This window comes from Myripristis murdjan, chromosome 13, assembly GCF_902150065.1.
Source record: "Myripristis murdjan chromosome 13, fMyrMur1.1, whole genome shotgun sequence".
NCBI lineage: Eukaryota > Metazoa > Chordata > Actinopteri > Holocentriformes > Holocentridae > Myripristis > Myripristis murdjan.
Window position 1 is genome coordinate 30,687,410 of NC_043992.1, and position 18,953 is coordinate 30,706,362.

The window sequence follows — 18,953 nt, forward strand, 5'->3', positions numbered from 1 at the left end:
ACCCCCAACTCCAAAGTTAAAATAACACCTTTCTAGTGCCAAGCTGGGCTTTTCTGGTTAAAAAAAATGTTTCTCTTCTTTTGCTCCACTTAAATTGTTAACCCATGTCTCTTACTTGTTTAAAAATATTCCAAAAGCTGTGATCCTCACATATCCACAGACACAACAGACAGACAGCTCAGAAGTGACTGTGTATCTGTTAACGTTACATTCTGATATACCTCTGTCATCCCTCAGTGATGTATTTTTGTCACAGCACATGTACAAATGTGCCCTTTGAGTCTGTGCCCAGGTGATTCTTGGCCAAACACTTGTATGTTCCAGAGTCTGATGATGTGGGTCTTTGAATAATAAGTGTTCCCTGGGGGTGAAGCAGTTCGCTACCTGTGGGTCTGCCCTGCCCTGCTGTAGACAGAATTGAATGATCAGGCAGTTCCCAGGTGATCTCTGGCTTGGGAATGCCAATAGCAGCACAGTTGAGCTGGATAGGTGCCCCAGCCACTGCCCTCACATTGGGAGGTGGCCCAGAAGTGATTCGGGGAGGGTAGGCAATGATAATAACAGGGACAGAGAGAACAGCCTCCCCAACATCATTCTGTGCCCTACAGACATAATTTCCCCGGTCATGAAGAGTGGTGTCCTGGACAATCAGTGTCCCATTCTCTAGCAACTGGTAGCGCCCAAGGACCTGAGGCCGGGTGAGGGTGTGGCCACCAGGGACAGTCCAGAAGATGCTTGGTCTGGGGCTTCCATCAGCCAGACAGTGAAGGAAGAGAGGGTCCCCCGACACGCTGCGTATGATGCCCCTTGGCCTTGTCAATATGTAAGGCTTCTGTCCAACCTCCAGTACAATTAACTTCTCTATGTATCCCATGGAATTCTTAGCAGCGCAGCGATACTTTCCAGCATCCTCTTTGCTTGGGTTGTAGATGACTAAAGTCCCATCTTGCCCTAGGTGGTGGCGGGAGCCACGGTCAGGCCCAGCAGTAAAACGGGTCCCATTAGGTAGGGTCCAGATCATCTCTGGTGGTGGGTATCCGTTGGCAGAGCAGTTTAGAACCGTGGTCTTCCCCATCCGAGAAACAATGCGCTCATTAAAGGGGTTTTTGAAGATGGGCCTTCTGAGCGTACTGGCCACTTCCAGCTGTACCACCATTACTGCCTCACCACCATCATTCCTTGCCATGCAGATAAACTCTGCTGTGTCAGTTGGCCGCACATTGCGAATCTCTAATGTCCCATTATGATGGACGTTAATTCTACTGCCAAAGTATGGGGCTGTTAGGAAGATGTTGTCAGGCATAATCCAGGTGACTGTAGGAGCCGGATCTCCCTCAGCTTTACAGTCTATAAGCTTCCTTGAGTATTTAGCTGCTGTGTCTTTGATAACAGTTCTGTTCTGGTGATAACCATTTATCACGGGTGGATTTCCATCTATATCCAGTTTGTAGACTTTCCTGTTTTCTCCAGCATTGTTGCGAGCCATACACACATACTCCCCAGCATCAATCAGCTTCACATCCCTGATGTCCAGAGAACCATTTACATGCATTAAGTAGCGCTCATTAGATGCTGCAATTATGTCGTTGGAGGGAAGCATCCACAAGATCTTGGGCTTGGGTTCTCCAACTGCTTCACAGTCAAAGCGGATGTTCCCTCCAGGCTTCACCTTGGCATAGGTCTGGCTGGGTGAGCGTATCCTGGGGGAAGCAGTTACCACGGTGATATGTACATGCATTTCATCCTTGCCCATCTGGTTCTCAGCATAGCAGGTGTACTTCCCTTCCTCTGACATGCCAACCTGGAGAGACATAAGATTCATGTGAAACTTCTGAAATTTTTTTTCGTATTCATAGGGAATAATGATGCATTGTATCTCCACCATACCTGGTTGAGGAAAAGTGTTCCATTGTCGAACAGAATATAACGGCGTGCTCGTCCTCCTCCATTACTACTATCAGACTGCAGGGCACTGTTCACCATTGTACCATCTGGTAGAGCCCAGGAGATCTCTGGCTGTGGAGCCCCTGAGGCTTTGCAGTCCACCTTCAAGTCATTACCATAGTGAACCTGCTTCTTGTTGTAAACCTTAGGCTCTATCTTGGCTGGCTTCATCGAAACACTGACCTTCATGAGTTGGAGGTCATCACCAATTTTGCTTCGTGCCACACAGAGATAGTCTCCGGCATCTTTATCATTTATAGAATGAACGATAAGAGTGCCGTTATCCAGGACCTGTATTCGGCTGCCCATCCTGAAGAAAGACATGGCAGAAAACAAGACTGATTACAAAACAAATCAATGCAACATATTTAAAGGGAAAAAAGTACCTTTCATCAGAGCATCTGATGTAAGCTTTTCAGATAAATCAGTGCCTCTTCAAATAAACGGAACATGATACCAGTATTTAAACTTTAATCAGTTAGTATTTGCACATTAAGGTCATATCTGCTGTAGGAGAGGGAAGAGAGGAATAAGTGTGCATGTCTGCCTCTGTTTGTTGTGTGTTTATCCCCATATCGTGTAGGTCCTGTCTTCCCTGCTGTTTCCTCCTGCACATTTATCTGCCATCATTCTATTAATCCCATCACTTCTTCTCACCTTCACCTTTATCTGCTGTCTACCTGTCAGCTAAACAAGAAATCCTTTCTTGCATTTATAGTTGATGTGGTGCATCGTACTCAGGAAAAGAAATCAAGGTCTGATACCATTAGGTTTGTGTCTGAAGCAGCAGTCAGGTTCTTGGGTTTAAAGGATTATGCTCCCGAGTCTCTGCATAAGTTTATGAGAGTGAGTCAAGTAATAACAAGCAACACTGAGAGGGGGGATGAAGTGTAAGAAGGAGAGGATATGGATGAGACTGACTACTTTGATGAGTATCATGTTTAAAATTCTGTTCTGATGATCAGTCATCTTTGCTGCGGTTGCTCTGCTTTCCATTATCAGTATCACCAGTCCCACCGGTCACTTGAGTGTTTTATTTTCAAAAAATCAACTAGACCAATTCAAAATGGCTGCTTCACATGAACAATATTACTCTACCTAAAAGATTGTTTTTTTGCATGGGTCCATTATCAAATAAAAGGGTAACACTTTACAATAAGAGTAAAACAATTAACGTTAGTTAATGCCGTAATAACCATTAAGTACCAGGTACTAAACATTAAGTAACAGCTAACTAACCGTTAACTAATGTGTCTAAGAATCATGTACTAATGCTGTTCATGCTAAGGTATTAATTTATATGTTATTTAAGGGTTATTAACATTAGTAAATGCCATAATAATCATTAACAACAGTTAATTAACCATTACAGCATTAACTAACGTTAATTGTTGTACTCTTATTGTAAAGTGTTACCAATAAAAGTTACGAGCCAGTGTGCATATGCATATTTGTATATGCATAAATCCGTGCATACTAAATGAAGGTAAAGTGCAGAGCTATGTCAAAGCCATTCCATTTTAAGGCATGAAGGAATGTTTTTTCATGGAAAGAATTCTAACTATTCAATACTGATGAACCAAGATGAGTTTTTAGGGGTTTAATCAATCTCTGGAGAGGACCTTTAACATGAAAACAGAGGTATTTCAGTTATATGAATAGAATGATCCCAAGAGATGTTATTTTTTCTGCATGATGTGTTCAAGCTGTGCAAAAGGACTCAGCTTGAAATAAGCCTGTTTTCAATTCTAGTCTCATTTGTAAATTTCACGACTTTGGGTGCTCAGCACATGAATGGAGGCTTACTGCAAATCCTGAGCTGAGGACCCTGAGCACCCCCCCACCAAGAACTATACACCCAGTTTTATTTTGCAGGACCAACACAGCTGTGTCTTAAATTTTATGTGTCAATATAATTCTGAGACAATCTAAAATAATGGCTCTGTCAGGAATGCTGTAAATGCAACCATGTCTCTGTTTTCACCCATGCACAATGCATTTTCACCTGTGCCACTGGTCTACCACAGCTTTGGAGGGCAGCCTCCAGATGATCCTGGGTTTGGGGTCTCCTGTGGCTACACAGTTCAGTCTCAACTGGTCCCCATAGGACAGCTCTGTCATGTGTTGGGATGTCTCTACTATCTGAGGGGTAGACTCTTGCTCCTCCACTGTCAGAATCACCACCCTTCGCTCTGAGCCTGTAGAGCTGGTAGCAATACATTCATATTTCCCATTGTCTGCTGAAGTCACATCTTTAAGGTGGAGGGTGCCATTTTCATACACCGATACCCTGGAGTCAAAAACAGGCCTGTTAGACTTCACCACAGCCCCATCGTAGAGGACCCAGTGGATAGTAGGCTGAGGATTGCCCTGGCCAGTACAAGGCAGCCACAGGCTCTGGCTCACACTTGCCCTCACTTGCTGTCGTTTCTCCTCCAGGATACCTGGGGGAGCTGCCACCACCTGTAGTCGTACTGTAGCTGTGTCAGCTCCAGCTGGGTTACTGGCGATGCATTTGTAGTGGCCTCTGTCATACACAGACACCTGCTGAATGACCAGGGTCCCCTCGGTGGTCACATACACCCTCCCCTTGTCTGAGTTATGACCTCTTACTTGGGTCCGGTTGGCGAGGATCCAGGATATCATAGGTGTGGGTCGACCTTCTGCTTTACATTTCATCTCCACATTCCTCCCTGCATGGGACTTTATCTCTCGCATTTTTGGCTCCAGGATGCGAGAAGGGTAGGCCACAACAGAGAGTGTGACCAGCAGTTTGTCTGATCCCTGATCACTCTCAGCTAGACACAGGTACTGTCCACGATCCTTAATGTTGGCATTTTGGATGGACAGCGTGCCATTACTGAATACTTCAAACTTGCCCATCTTCCCCTTGATGGTAATTGTGCTGCCTGAAGGGAGAGACACATTTGATATTCTTACAATTTAAAAAAATATAAAACACTATAATATATTAGAGACATAAATACAGACTCAAAAACAACTAAAATACATTTATAGTACTTACCACAGTGTTATATCAGGAAAAAAGGAGAATACATCATTGCAAAATACATACTAGCCCCAGGTTAAATTTTAAGTGAATTGGAGTCAAACCTGTATTTGCAACATGTTTCATATTCTTTGGTTAAATCACTTTAACACTTAAAGTTAACAAAACTGTCTTCACTGTTAATTGAAATCTGAAGTATATTGTGGTTGATTCTCTGATATCCATTCAGTTAGCAAAAGAATTCTAATCTTTACTAAGTCATTTGTCATCACACAAAATAGCATAAATAGGATAAAATCAAAGAATAAAATGTTATATTTTGGTAGAATAAAGTTTTTAACTTGCAGTGCATGTTCAAAATAAATAAATTCTCCTTGTGCACCTGTACTGGAGGAAAAACGTTTCCAGCTGATAGTTGGCTCAGGATCTCCAACAGCCTCACAGGGCAGGAAGGCATCAGAGTTGGACAACACGGTGAAGCTGGCTGCATTGCCTCCCACTATCTTGGGCTTCGTTGGCATGTCCTTGGTGGTGGGTTCCAAGCCCACAGTATTGGCACTTGTAGCCTCATTGCCAGTAATATGATTGTAGACACTAGAGATTGCATTTTTAATGTCCTTGTTGTTGTATGGGGCAGGGGTGTTGGTGTATCCTTGTTCTGCTGTGAGAATAGTCTTTGTGTCGAAGGTGAGGGTCTTCTCTGAAATTCCTCTAGCTCCACTACTAGGTACAGTGGGTCTGATTCTCCTAATCATGGGCCTCTGTGTGTGACCAATGTTCCTCTCTGTTGGTGGTCTGATGTTACTGTTGACTCTGTACTGAGTTGTAGTATAAGGTCTTCTTGTGGTAGTTGGTCTGAATGTGGTTGTAGGCTTAAATGTGGTTGAGATGGTCCAAGGTCTGTTGGTTGTAGTGTAAGCTGGATAACTACTAGAGGTTGACTCACTCCAGACAGCATCTTCATATGAGTCTGTCACCTCCCCTGAGGTCTGATCAGTGGACATAGTCACTGCTGATCTGTCTGTATCCTTGGATGGAGTGTGCATGGGCTTGGAGACTGAGATGGTCTTCTGAGGTAGCATGGTGGTCTCCACGGTAGTTGCCATAGTGGTTTCCATGGTTGTCTCTACAGGCATTTCTTCAGTTGTTGTAGCCTCTACTGTGATGGTAGGAGCTTCAGCGGTTGTAGGCTTCTTGAAAGGTCTCCGGCCCCTGAAGGGCCTCCTCCTCCGGCCTAATGGTCTCCCTGCTCCGCCAGGCCTCCGGTGGATTGCAAACCAGTTACTAGCATATCCACCAGACCCAGATGATAAGGTTTCATCACTAGTTGTCTGTGAGGGTGGTTTGACAGTCGGTGGAGAAGGTAAGGTCTGAGATTCTGGTGCCGTCTCAGCAGTCGTGGAGGACCTAGAATGATAGAATGGACTGGTAGTAATTTGTCGGTGTGTGCTAGGTTGCTGTGTTGTAAACTCAGAATCAGCAGAGGAGAAATCTCCATAGTCATCATCTGATGAGCTCTCTGTGCTCTCTCTATGTCTGGATGGGGACATTGTCTGAGGTATAACTAGAGACTCAGCTGTGGGTAGAATAGCAGGGGTTGTGGTTGGGGTCACTGTTGTAATTTCAGTTTTAGTTGAGGATGCTGTAGTGGAAGATGGTCTCCACAGCCTGCCTGACATATTTCCCCTTTGTCTGCCCCTGCCTCCAAAAATCCTATTCCATGGAATCCTTCCACGGATAACCTTAGAGTTGGTAGCAGCAGTGGTGGTGGACACCGTTGGTTCCTCCTTTGTGGCTGTGTATGGATCAGGAGTAAGGTCAATCTCTGGGGCATCAGCTGAGGTAATGTAGCCACTGGACACTTCTGGCCTAGACTGGGAATGGGTGGAGGCAACATTTGAAGTAATGTAATAGTTACTGGTAGTGACTGCAGTATCTTGTGTAGAGTCAGGTCTCTCTATTCTGCGTGAAGATGAATTAGAAGTTGTAGGTATGACAACTTGTGGATCAGTGGTGGCTGTCTTCTTCCCATGCTCATCACAGTTACAATCTGAGAAAAAAAATGGCAATGCCACTCAGTTCCATTTTTCAATATGTGACCAATAGATATGTAGATGTCATGTTGATAGATAGTTTGGATTGTTGTATTTCTTGCAACAAAGCATCAGCAACAATATAGAGATATTAAACATCAGAAAAAATCAGCTACAGAACATGGTAAATCAACATTGACAAGTAAATGCATGATGCTATTAGTAAAAACAAACAAACAAAAAAAACAAAATGGTTGTACTATACCTGTGGTCAGTTCAATAGTATATGGCACTGTAGCATTCCCTTCCTTCTTCAGTGTGGGCTGTTTGAATTTATTTATGAAGGACTGTATGTCAGTGATCCTATTGGGTTTGATGATCCTCCTGCGTCCTTGGAAGGTCCTCCTTCGCCCCCCTCCCCGGCCCTTCTTGGGTGGGATGATGTGGATTTGCTGGTGGGAGATAATGGTGGATCCAGCAGGTAGGTGTGGGGATTTAATCCTCTGTGTAGTGTGGAAGGTAATCTCATCTTGTTGTCTTTCTGTGGTAGTGACAGCTGTGAAAGTGGTGCGGCTTTCTGGGTCAGTGGAGGTATGGATGATTGGATCCACTGGACCTGGCCCATCCATCATTGGAGTAACGTTGGGGTCTGTGACAAAGGACAGCACTGACCCAGTGGAGGTCTCTGGTTCTCCAACTGGTTCTCCTGAGAACTGGAGCTGGGTTTCATGTGAAGTGTCTGTCACACTGAGCTGGGCAGTAACTGGATTTGATGGCGGTTTGGTATTTTCCTCTATAGTATACAATTCTCTGAACTCATCAATACTTTGTTTGGCTGTATAGTCTGAAATCATATCAAATTCTGTGACTGCATCACTTTGACTTTCACTGCGTATCACTGGACTGTTTGTGAATACAGATTTGATTGGTGTAGGATCTGATTGTGTATATGATTCTGTTGTTAAAGTGTCTGTATTTTCTGTTATCTGAGTGAAACTAATCTGATTGTTGTCTGGGCTGTCTGTGGTCTCCACTGCAATGGTTTGACTATTCATTGTTGTTGCTAAAACGTTATGCTGACTGTTCTGTGTGGTTGGGATGGTTTCAGTCTGACTATTATAATTTTCTTGGCTGAACATGTTACTTTCTTGTGGGTTATCTGTGGTTGGCCTGACTATCTTTGGTATAATCATGAGCTGATCTTCACTATGATCCTCGCCAGAACCTCTTTCACCATCACCAGATAGACTAGTGTCTGACTCTTCGTATTTTATTGTGCCAGTCTTTATTTTTGACCCCTCTTGGGCCTTTTTCATAAATTCAGCAAATTTCTGTGGGTCCACTTTCCTTGGTGTTTTATCAAAGACTCTCCTATGGCTCCAGATTCGTCTGTTGCCTACTTGAAACCTCCCTCTCTGTCCCCGCCTTTGTCCGGAGCCTCCTCTGCTCTGTGACCTGAATCTTGGGTAGGGTCGATCTGAGGTAACAGTCCTGGACTCCTGACTAGCTCTATCAGAAGAGACCTCATTGTCAGAGACCTTGTCCTGTGCCAAGCTGGGGTCCACCTTGACTTCCATTTCCATGCCTGACCCCTCATTGTCTACCCCTGTCACTGTCGCAGACCCTTCAGTCACTGTCACCTGAGACACCAGCAGGTCTACTCCTAAGTAGTTAGAAGCAAGGCACCTAAAAAATCCTCGATCCCTCTCTGTGAGACCCTGAATTTGCAGGGATCCATTGTTATGCACCTTCCTGCTCCCATGAGACTTGTCCAGCACTGAGTGGTCAGGTAGTATCCACTGGACTGAAGTCTCAGGGCTGCCTGTGGAGCCACAGTCCAAAATCAGGTTTTCACCCAGTGGTCGGGAGAGTTGGATGCCATTTATCTCTGTTTCTTCCACATCAGGTGATAGAACTGTCACCCGGAAGCTGAGTATATCTGCATCCAGGTAGTTTGTAGAAATGCAGCGGTAGAGACCGGTATCAGAGGTATCAGCTCCTCGTACAGTGAGCGTCCCTTCTGCTGTGATCATGATCCTCCTGTCTTCACTGAAGTAAGGGGCTCTGACCTTAGTTCCATCTGGTAAAATCCACTCCACTGAAGGCTTTGGCTCACCCATGGTCTGGCAGTTCAGCTGTGCCACTCCACCTATAACAATAATATAATACAATATAATATAATAAGTAACAGAAGCAATATTCATTCAATATTTATTGCTATTGTGTGTAATAATTGTGTCTAAATAATAGTGTTATAATTTCAATTTTATTGTGTCGTTGTAAAGGTAATATGCGATTCATTTGTTTCTCTCAACTCATATCTCAGTGCCATTTCCTAACTTCACAGATATTTTCAATGGGTTGTGCATCATTTAAGAATTTAATGGGGAGCAGATGTCAATTAAAGTTTTTTTTTTAATTATTATTATTGGGGATTAGATGAGTAAAGGTTGCAAAAGCCATCAGCTACTGTAGTTTATTCAACTCTTATCTTTAATTCCCACCTGTCAGCACAGTATGCTCAGTCTTGGTTTCATTGTCTCGCTTTATCATGGTCCAGCTATAGCGGTCCCTCTTAGGTGCTGTGTTCTGAACACGTAGGTTGACCACAGATCTGTACTTAATATGCAGAGTAGAGAAAGTGGTAGTTGTCCGGTCAAGCTGGAAGTTAACCTCCCCCTGCATCAACCACGCAGGAGACGCTTTAATCTCAGCCTCAATGTCTGTGTGGATCTCCTGTTGTCCCTCTGTGGCTCTGATCTGGCTGTACTTGTACACCATCTCTGGGCTCCTGGCAAGCATCAGGCCCCTCTCCAGCCTCATGGGAGAGTCACTGTAGGTGGCAAGGATGTGCCACAGCTGTTGTATATGTTCATGATCAATGTTACAGACCAGGGAGGTAGCTATGCTGGCTGTAAGCATGGTAACATTGTTTTCCCCCTCCTCCTCCAAGCTCAGTGTCAGGTTCTCCAATGCAGAGGGCCTCTGGACAGTGCAGGTTAGGCTGGCATCATTATGAAACTGGTCAGTGAAATTCATCTGCATGGAGCCAATTGGGGCAATGAAGTCCTTGGCGGAAACTGGGATATAGTCCCCCTCATCCAGGCTGACGTTTTTCTGCTTTAGATGGGCGTGTATCCAGGGCTTAGTGCAAATGAAGTTGTCACTGTGCAGCAGGGAGAGTGACCTGCTGTGGTAAAAGGCAGGATTCTCACAGACAGGGCACAGCTGACCACCGGGATACTTCCTGTCTCGCTTGCATTTCAGCACACCTGAAACCATATCAATCATGTGGTGCAGTGTTTAGATGACTGCATGTCAGAAAAGCACATTTATACAGTTCACACTAGTTCAGAGAAACCAAACGCTGATTTATAAAAATTGTGTCCCATAAATGTCATCATGATCACATGTTGAAATACAAGGATTTATATGAGTTCACTTTTACGCTAGCCAAGTCATACATAAAATAACTTTTATTCCTTTGTCTTTAGTATTGTCTTTAGCCATCATGATGAAAATCAGATATAAGCTGCCTTCTGTGACATGTCAGCAAAGATTTATTTGTTTTCCTTGGATATTCCTTTCTTGCTGGATGCAGTCCCATGCACCATTAGTTTACAGGGGGAAATACTTTATCTTTAAAAATCTGAGAAAAAAAACAAACCATTATTAATGGATTAAGCAATTCCACCAGATGTGTCTTCCCATATCTGGTTTGAACCACTCGTTCACTGAAAGTAACACTACGAAATCTGTGCCCACTTAAGGTTTAGATTAAGGGAAATTTTTGCTTTTTGTGAGGTAAAGTGTCTTGCAGCACCCATTAGATGACTAGACCACAGGTGCTGCTTGAATAGCAAGAAAGAAGGAGTTCCCTTGTAAACATGTTACTGACTTCACAACTCCCTAAATACTCCCAGACTCCTCCAGAGCAAACTCATTCCTCTGTTCCTCACCTGTGTTTCTCTGTGCCCATACTGGAAACCACTTCATGCGGCAGTCACATGACCAGGGGTTGCCATGGAGGAAGAGGTTCTCTAACTGGGAGCTGCCTGAGAAGATGTCTGCAGGCAGGCTGGTGAGGAGGTTGTCCGACAGGTGGATATTTCTCACCGAGGACAACTTGAACACCTGGCTGTGTCTCAGTGTTATAAATGTGTCTGGGTGGAGCTGCTGGAGGTGGTTTCCTTCCAGATGGACTAACTGTAGATTCGTCAGGCCATAAAAAGCCTCTGGATTGATGAATTCTATGTGGTTGTGATCCATGTGGAGTCTCAGCAGGCTGTTTAGGCCTTTGAATGTCTCCTTTTTGATTTCCTTTACTTTATTATAGGACATCTTGAGGACCTGTGAGGACATCATTGAGAATTCAGAGATGTTTGACATAGAAATAATATTACTGAATTAAGACTGCAAATTGAGTTGTTAACATAATTATTTAAGGGACATCACTGAGGAAAAAAAAACAAAACATTACATTGTTGTTAAATCAGCAATGTTAATGGAGAATTGAGGTTATTTCAGCTGAGATGGCTTCCAGAAATCAGTTGTTGGGTAAGATGCTTTACACAATATAAATAAAAGTAGCTGAAAAGACAACAAACAATTTGTGTATTTTTTTTTTTTTTTTTTTTTAGAATTGCTTTTAATAAATGTATCCCTTCACTTTCAACCTCAGGACCCATAAATGTCACTTGAACTGAAATATATTACCGAGATCAACACCAACAGCCCATCCATTTATTTAGCAATGGCATGTCAACACTAAGGGCTCTAGTTTCCCGGCGCAGCGCGGGGTGGCGCAGTGAGGCAAACCCCGCGCAGAGCTAGTTTCGACCGGCGAAGCGGCAGAGGCGGACAGTTTCCAAGTTTCGCAGGCGGAGGTTCGCCGAGATGGGAGTGGTGGCGCAGCGGGGGGAGGTGCCGACAGATTCGGCTTAGCGCAGTGACAGTTTCGTGCCAAAAGGCTTCGCCGAGGTGCGCCAAAAGCTCGCCATCTGAAACCACGTCTACTTTCAGCGCAAGGCGGAGCGGGGCTGGCGCAGTGGAAGTTTGGCTGGCTGGCGCACATCACCAAAACCTCACAATCAGCATAAACGGTGCCAATCTCCTTTGATCTGACATCAGCTGTGACGGGACAGTTGATATGGAGATATATGTATGTGCTGATTGTGATCGTAGCATTGAATAGTGTTTTTTTTCGGTATTTATTGCATTGTTCATGTGCCTGACATTCCGGAAGCCTGCCTGTGAGGTTTTGGTGACGTGTCCGCACTGCTCGCCGGTCTCCGCTCCGCGCCTGTCTCCTGAGCTCCGCTCCGCCTGCGGCAATAGACCTCCATGTCAGCTGTGTAAACTTTCATTACGCCTTCACGCAGCGCATTTTAAAGGCGAGGACAGGGGCTCCTTTGATTGGTTAAATGTGAATCGGCTGTGTCAAACCCACTCCATGCCTTCTCTCCTCCCCTCCGCCGGTAGGAGGGACGGCGGAGTACTTGCGCCACCGAGAACGGCGTGCCAAACTTGGAAAATCCGCCTGGCCACACCCAGTTGACGAAGCGCATCTGCGCTACGCCCCCGCCTCGCCTGGTCTGCGAAACTAGAGCCCTAAGATTCTTGGCTTTTGCTTGTCACCATGCACTAGCTTTGAATTTAAGCACACCATGCAAGCGGATCTGTCAGGCAATCATTAATAAAGGATCTTACAGTAATTTTCTATGCCAAGATAGTGTAGTGAGAATGCAGTCAAATTAGTTGTTGAGTTATTCTGTTAAGATAAAACAGTCTAATAAGTGTTATTACCTGTAAGGACTTGAGGCCGAGGAAGGCTCTGTCTTCAATATTGTGGATGGTGTTGCTATGCAGCATCAACAGCTCTAAGTGGTCCAGTCCTGGCAGGTCATTCTCTCTCAGGACACTTATGCTGTTGTATCTAAAGACAGAAAAATAAAGGAGAAACTTAGAAACTAGGAATTATTTATTGCTAATTATAACCTAAGTGAACTATTCATAGAAGTCCACAGACTATAAAATATATTTTTTTAAACTAGTCATTATTTGTTCCAGTAGAACAATTTATTACTCATATAATTAGTCAATTGCAGCAGTGATTTATTACACTGCTTTTTTTCTATCCCACTAATTGACAGTCACTCCCTTTTCTGTCTCTTGCTGTTGTCCAATGTTCTTGTCATCATTTGACTGCATAAAATGAAAGTGCCAAAATTTAAGAATGGGAAATCCTCTGCCTCTGTCATCTCAGCTAATTTAGGAGGAGGGGATGATGACTAGGCCTAATTGTGATGAAAATGAATTAGGGGATGGGAGTAGGGCACAACTTTTGGAAAATTACATTAAGAGGCCAATCATATCAGATTCTGGTCCAACCCTGGCCTCACATGCTTTTTTCCCCTCCTCTGCTTGTTTTTATGCCTTAAAAAGTTTTGAGTGCAGAGGCAATCTGTTGCAAGACAACTGGAGGTGGAGGTGAATGGATGGTGATGCTACAACCAGCAACTTCAAGTTGTAGCCAATAACTCTTGAACTTTATGACTGAGTCAGCATGTCAGCTAGTTCTTCACCATAGTCATGAAAGCTATGTCATCATTGCTATTTTAGCTAAAGGCTACTTAGAGTTCCTTCTTTGCAAGTTGGCAAAATTGCACTCTAAAAGGGAAAAAAAAATCATCTGCAGTAATTCTGCCTTCAAAGTGGGAAAGAAGACAGAGTACCCGAGGTTAATTCTTTCCACAGCTGGCTGGATCTGGTCAGGTATTGCGGTCAGGTATCTGAAGGTGCAGTGCACCTCAGTGGGAACATAGCAGGCGCATGATTTGGGGCAGCCCGTGCTTTGCGGCAGCACAGCGGCCAAGACAAACACAGCCCTCAGCAGCCACTGCCGCAGGTATGAGGCGCTGCAGGCACACACTCTCATTCTGGAGGGGGAGAGGGGCTTCAACTTCACAAACTGCAACTTCAAAACACTGCTCTGCTTCCTCCTCTACCATTAATGAAATCCTCCTGGAGAGAGAGAGAGAGAGAGAGAGAGAGAGAGAGCTTGTGGTGCTGTTGTAACAGGGATGGAAGTAGACCATATCACTTAAAAAGACAACAGAGAATAGAAACAGATAGATTGGACAGAAATATACACATAATAAACATTCAGACAGACACATAGATAGATAGATAGATAGATAGATAGATAGATAGATAGATGAGAATGAGAGTGAACTTAAAGTAGAAAGAGTAATCAGATATAGTCCAGCATTTTACATAAGCCTATAAATTATTATACTATAAATAGCCTACAATAAATCTGTATTCACGGCTCCTGGAAATTACTTGCCTTATTGCAGCATGAAGAAAAGAAAAAAACTTAGATAGCGCAATATACTCAATTAGGTTTCTTTTTACCATCTTTCAACCACCTAATACAAGCACACACATCAATCTTATCATACAAAGTAACATCTAACAGGGAAAACATCGCCAAAGTACGGAGCATGTCATGAAAACTAGTCTACGCTTATGGTAATAGTTGCAGGTAACTGTTTTTATGCTTGAAAAAAAATAAATAAATAAATAAATAAAATAATAATAATAATAATAATGATGTCGAAATTCCCTCACCACGCTTCAGTGTCGGCAACTGTTGAAAGTGAAATTAATGCACTTGTAGATTAATGTAAAAAAGGAGGGAGGTGGAAAGTCTCCACATTTAGTTCCAAGGATCCATCAGAATTATTCCTGGGATGAGTCCGCTGTGTCTCGCGCGCAGACGGACGCGAGTGCTCGAGCGCCTGCAGCTCGAGCGCCCAGTCGAAGCCTCCCCCGCCTCCCTGCAGCCTCCGGTAGAGTTACTGCCACAGAGAAACACTCAGGGAAGTCCAGTCACTGAATCCTGTGGTATCAGTGAGACCTGCACGCTTACCGCTTAAACTTCAAACCCACCTACACCCACGACTCCTGGGGAGGATTTGGGCTGGCTGGCTGCACAGACGTCAGTGTTTTGTCTATGTGATGAATTAGTGGCTGTTCAGGTCACTAAACTGTTTTCCACAGAAGCACACAGCACTGGTCATAAATTCTCTACTGACGTGAATTTTTGATATATGGCTTTCAAATATTTATTATTATTATTATTATTATTATTATTATTTGCGATTTTTTTTCCCTTGATTTTATTGATGCTTTCTTGTTTATTTATTTATTTATTTAGTTAGTTATCTCTTTTTCCTATGGGGCAAAAGTTGTCGTCATCATCATGTGGAATATGTTGTTGTTTCTTTTCTTTTCTTTTCTTTTTCTAAATGTAATTTTTATGACTGATTTGCTGACTTGCAAGACTCCCTCTTTCCATGTAGTCCTACACATGAATTGATCAAACCCACATTTAGAAACTGAGTCTCTTCTTTTGTGGCATTAGCAGCATGAATTTCATGCATACTTTTAATCTTTATCAGCTGTCACCTGCCTGTGTTTTTCTAATGCTGGGATTAAATTATAGGTTATTTTCTTCTGTTGTTTAAATTGTCCATATTTATATTTTTTTCTATATTCCTTGTTTATAGTGTTTATATTGCTTGTTGCTATTTATTATCTGTTTATACCACTTTGCTGCTGTAATGCTTGAAATTTCACCACCGTGGGACTAATAAAGGAATATCTTATCTTATCTTATTTCTCTGTAACTTCAGGACATGCACAGCTGGGAGCCTGGAAATGGATTATAAATCTATTCTCTCCAAAACAGAAAGGCATCTGTCCCTGTGTGGTTTATTTTGAAATGCCAAAATTTCAGCCATTGACCAAGAAATGGTATCTGTTTATCTGTTTATAGATGACTCTATCTCAGTCAGCAGGAGTGAGTCAGTGACTTGTAAACAGTGTTCAAGACCCATGAGACCACATCGCCAACACTCTGAAGTCCTGCCATGTGTGCTCTGGCCTCTCTGCCTGTCACAAAGCTGCTATGGCTCATCTCATCCCTTGTGATACCAAGTTTATACAAAACATGTACAGTATGCATACATACATGCAGACATTTAATACTAACACAGACAGAGATGGACACCTCGACACACTCATGCACTTGCGCATGCACACAGCTACGGATACGCAAACCAACAAACATGATCTTGATGTGAATACTGAATGTGCACTGGTTTCATTAACATAGAAGAGTGTTGTTGGCTACTTAAGTCTTACATCCATACCACACAGGAGACCTAGCTGTGTTGCTGTTGTGTTTGTGGACTGGTCATTTGCATGGAATTAGGATTTATGGGGGTCCCTTTCCATCACTTACCTTTGGTCATGACAGAACTAGGCTGGCATGTTTGGTTGCTTGTGTCATCAAAATTCTTGTTTACTCATCTCCCAACATCTGGAGAACACACACACAACAACCCATGTGGACAACAACTTCTCTTCTCTTCTCTTCTCTTCTCTTCTCTTCTCTTCTCTTCTCTTCTCTTCTCTTCTCCCAATGTCTTGTGTGTCTGACTGACTGGAAGATTCACTTGAGAACCATCCATCATTTTCCTCAGTGACTGAATCACAGCCTTGAATCGCTTCAGCATGTTACATTTTCCATCCAGAGAGCATGAATAATCATTGCTTTGCTCTAACCGCGGTCACTACCACTGACAAGTAATACAACAGTAGCTGTGTGGAGAAGACATTCCTGTGAATGTGCTCACATTTTTACACCTGCTGCACCGCCAGTGACCCTGGTATCTTCTGTTTTCTGTGGACCTCACTGTGGCGACTAAGAGGTGCACCAGGGAACAGAGGACCTTCTTGCAGGCCTGCCATGTGTCATGCATGTGATTTGCCAACTCTCGACCATACACATCGCATATATTTTCTCTGAGTCATTGAAATGATTGGCTTCTGGGATTCGTCTGTGTTCATCTCTCCAGGGTATTATTGATACAAACAAGGCTTAATTTGATTATGCAGAAGTTCATGCCCATTTCTAAACCCCAGTCAAAGTGGATTTAATCTGATAAAAGCGTAGAGATCTTCTTCCAGGAATGCATATATTAGAGCTAATTATTTCCTCATCCAAATCATCCTCATAGCTGAGGAATTAAGCCTCTTCTTAGAGATGGCAAATTGCAGCGATAAGAGGCTTAGAGGGCTGAGAGGGACAGGAGAAAAGCATATCTTTAACAGGTTGTGTGTGTGTGTGTGTGTGTGTGTGTGTGTGCATATGTGCATGCCCATTAGAAGTAAGTAATACTTGATCTGTTTTATTCTGCTGATCACAAAGTTCAGCCTGGCCTCTTTATGGCCAAGGAATGTGTTTCCCTTTGGCTAATTTATTGCAGATGGAATACTGCAAACAGAGCCGAATTAAGTGTCAAGCCTCAGTGTTCTGGGGGAAAATTTAGGTGCTCTCTCTCTCTGTGGCTGTAAGTGACAGTCACTGACTCAGCAGCACATTGTGTTACTGGGTTGCCCCGTCTGTAAATTCATTAAGTCTGTATATGCAGTTCAGCCATCAGGTAGCACCCTTTAGCCATGCTCACACTAAATGTTTTTGGCTGATGACAGGAAAACTGGTACACAGTATCGCCCTCTTATTTGTCTTCACTCTGTCGTTGTTGGTCAGAGGGGTGTGACGGGGCAGGTCGGCTGTTAAAAGTCACAGGTGGCTGGTAGGCTCTGAGGAATCTGTAGGCACATAACAGCACTGGCCTCAGCTCCTCACATTCATCGCTGGGCTAAGACTGGGGGCCCACATCTGCGAGAGGTGAACGACAGGAATAGTGTGGACTGAAAAAAAAAAAATATATATATATCATCTTTCATGAGGTAGCAACTCTCAAGGTCCTTGGCATGTTTTTTTTTTTTTTTCTTATGTGTAGAGATTATTTCTGTCCCAGTAATTCAGCACATTTTATGTCCTGTGTCAGTGTGTTAGTAGGAGCCTATAAGTTTATTGATATTTCTGTTCAGACACATGGGCATTTGTAATTTAGGAACTAATTTACTTGTGAGTGAAATATATTATTTTTGTACAGCATGATCTAGTTTTGTGCTATTAAAACAAACACACCCTAAATTAGATTAAATCAGCTGGCACATTGCTTAGGTGATAAGGGGTGTCCCATTTCTGTGCCTCATGTTAAAAGGTAGCAATAATTTTATCTTTAGTGTAACACAAATAAGCCTTATCCACAGTATGTCAGTGTGTGTTAACAGCTGTGCTGTCTTCAGCAGCAGGCTTCACTTCACTGCAAGATGTGCTGTGTTTAAGTCCCTGGCAGCAGCAATTAAGTGTCAACAAACAGAAATTGATTCCTCAACTATTTGGAGACAGAGTTCTAAGGAACTTTGTACCTTAGAGCTTTGTACATGAAGGCGAAGTCAGAAAATATTTATTTTTATGTATGCACAAATTAGGGCAATTTGGGAAAGCAACGGATTTGGAAATGCAAGCAAATATAGGCCAGCAGTCAAGATGGTCAGCACTAGCCTAAGACCGGACGTGATATTGTGGTCCAGCAGTCAGAGGACTGTTTATTTTGTAGAGCTCAGTGTGCCATGGGAAGATGCGGCAGATCAGGCATATAAAAGGAAGAAGCTTAGTTACTATAAGCTTTCAGAAATAGTGGAACAGTGAGGCTGGAAAGCCAGGGTGCTCCTTGTGGATTTTGGATTGAATTGTGGTCACTCAGGAAGTTAGGGATGTATGATAAGAGATTATGGCAGGTCAAAACCAGCTTCTGAACTGCTCAGAAAGCATAACCAGTAGTAGCTCTGGCTGAAAAGGAAGTGGTTAAAAAAAAAAAAAAAAAAAAAAAAAAAAAAACAACAGCCATCAAACTCTGAGTTAATGTGAACCACACTAAGCCGATAAACCACGTTAATCTGAAAACTCCATTTTGGCCTTCCATCCACACGGCACTGCACTAGCATTTTCATATCATTTCCAAAATCCTGCCATGCACACT

The 18,953-nt window shown here is 43.2% G+C and overlaps 1 protein-coding gene across 1 annotated transcript; it reads right to left on the bottom strand.

Annotated features, from left to right (window-relative positions):
- Positions 1-250: 250 nt before the first annotated feature.
- Positions 251-13,924, bottom strand: igsf10 (immunoglobulin superfamily, member 10). Its single transcript, XM_030067397.1, has 12 exons — positions 13,722-13,924; positions 12,793-12,922; positions 10,947-11,337; positions 9,492-10,259; positions 8,058-9,136; positions 7,892-7,973; positions 7,253-7,822; positions 5,627-7,004; positions 5,337-5,548; positions 3,950-4,853; positions 1,888-2,254; positions 251-1,801 (listed from the first exon to the last, which is right to left on the bottom strand). The coding sequence occupies exons 1-12, from the start codon at positions 13,922-13,924 to the stop codon at positions 251-253; spliced, it is 7,635 nt and encodes a 2,544-aa protein (XP_029923257.1).
- Positions 13,925-18,953: the final 5,029 nt, after the last annotated feature.

Coding starts and splice junctions, on each gene's coding strand:
- igsf10 (XM_030067397.1), bottom strand. CDS start 13,924: ATGAGAGTGTGTGCCTGCAGCGCCTCATACCTGCGGCAGTGGCTGCTG. Junction 11,338..12,792: donor TCGGCCTCAAGTCCTTACAG/GTAATAACACTT, acceptor ATGTCCTCACAG/GTCCTCAAGATGTCCTATAA. Junction 7,823..7,891: donor CAAATCTGTATTCACAAACA/GTCCAGTGATAC, acceptor CAGACTATACAG/CCAAACAAAGTATTGATGAG.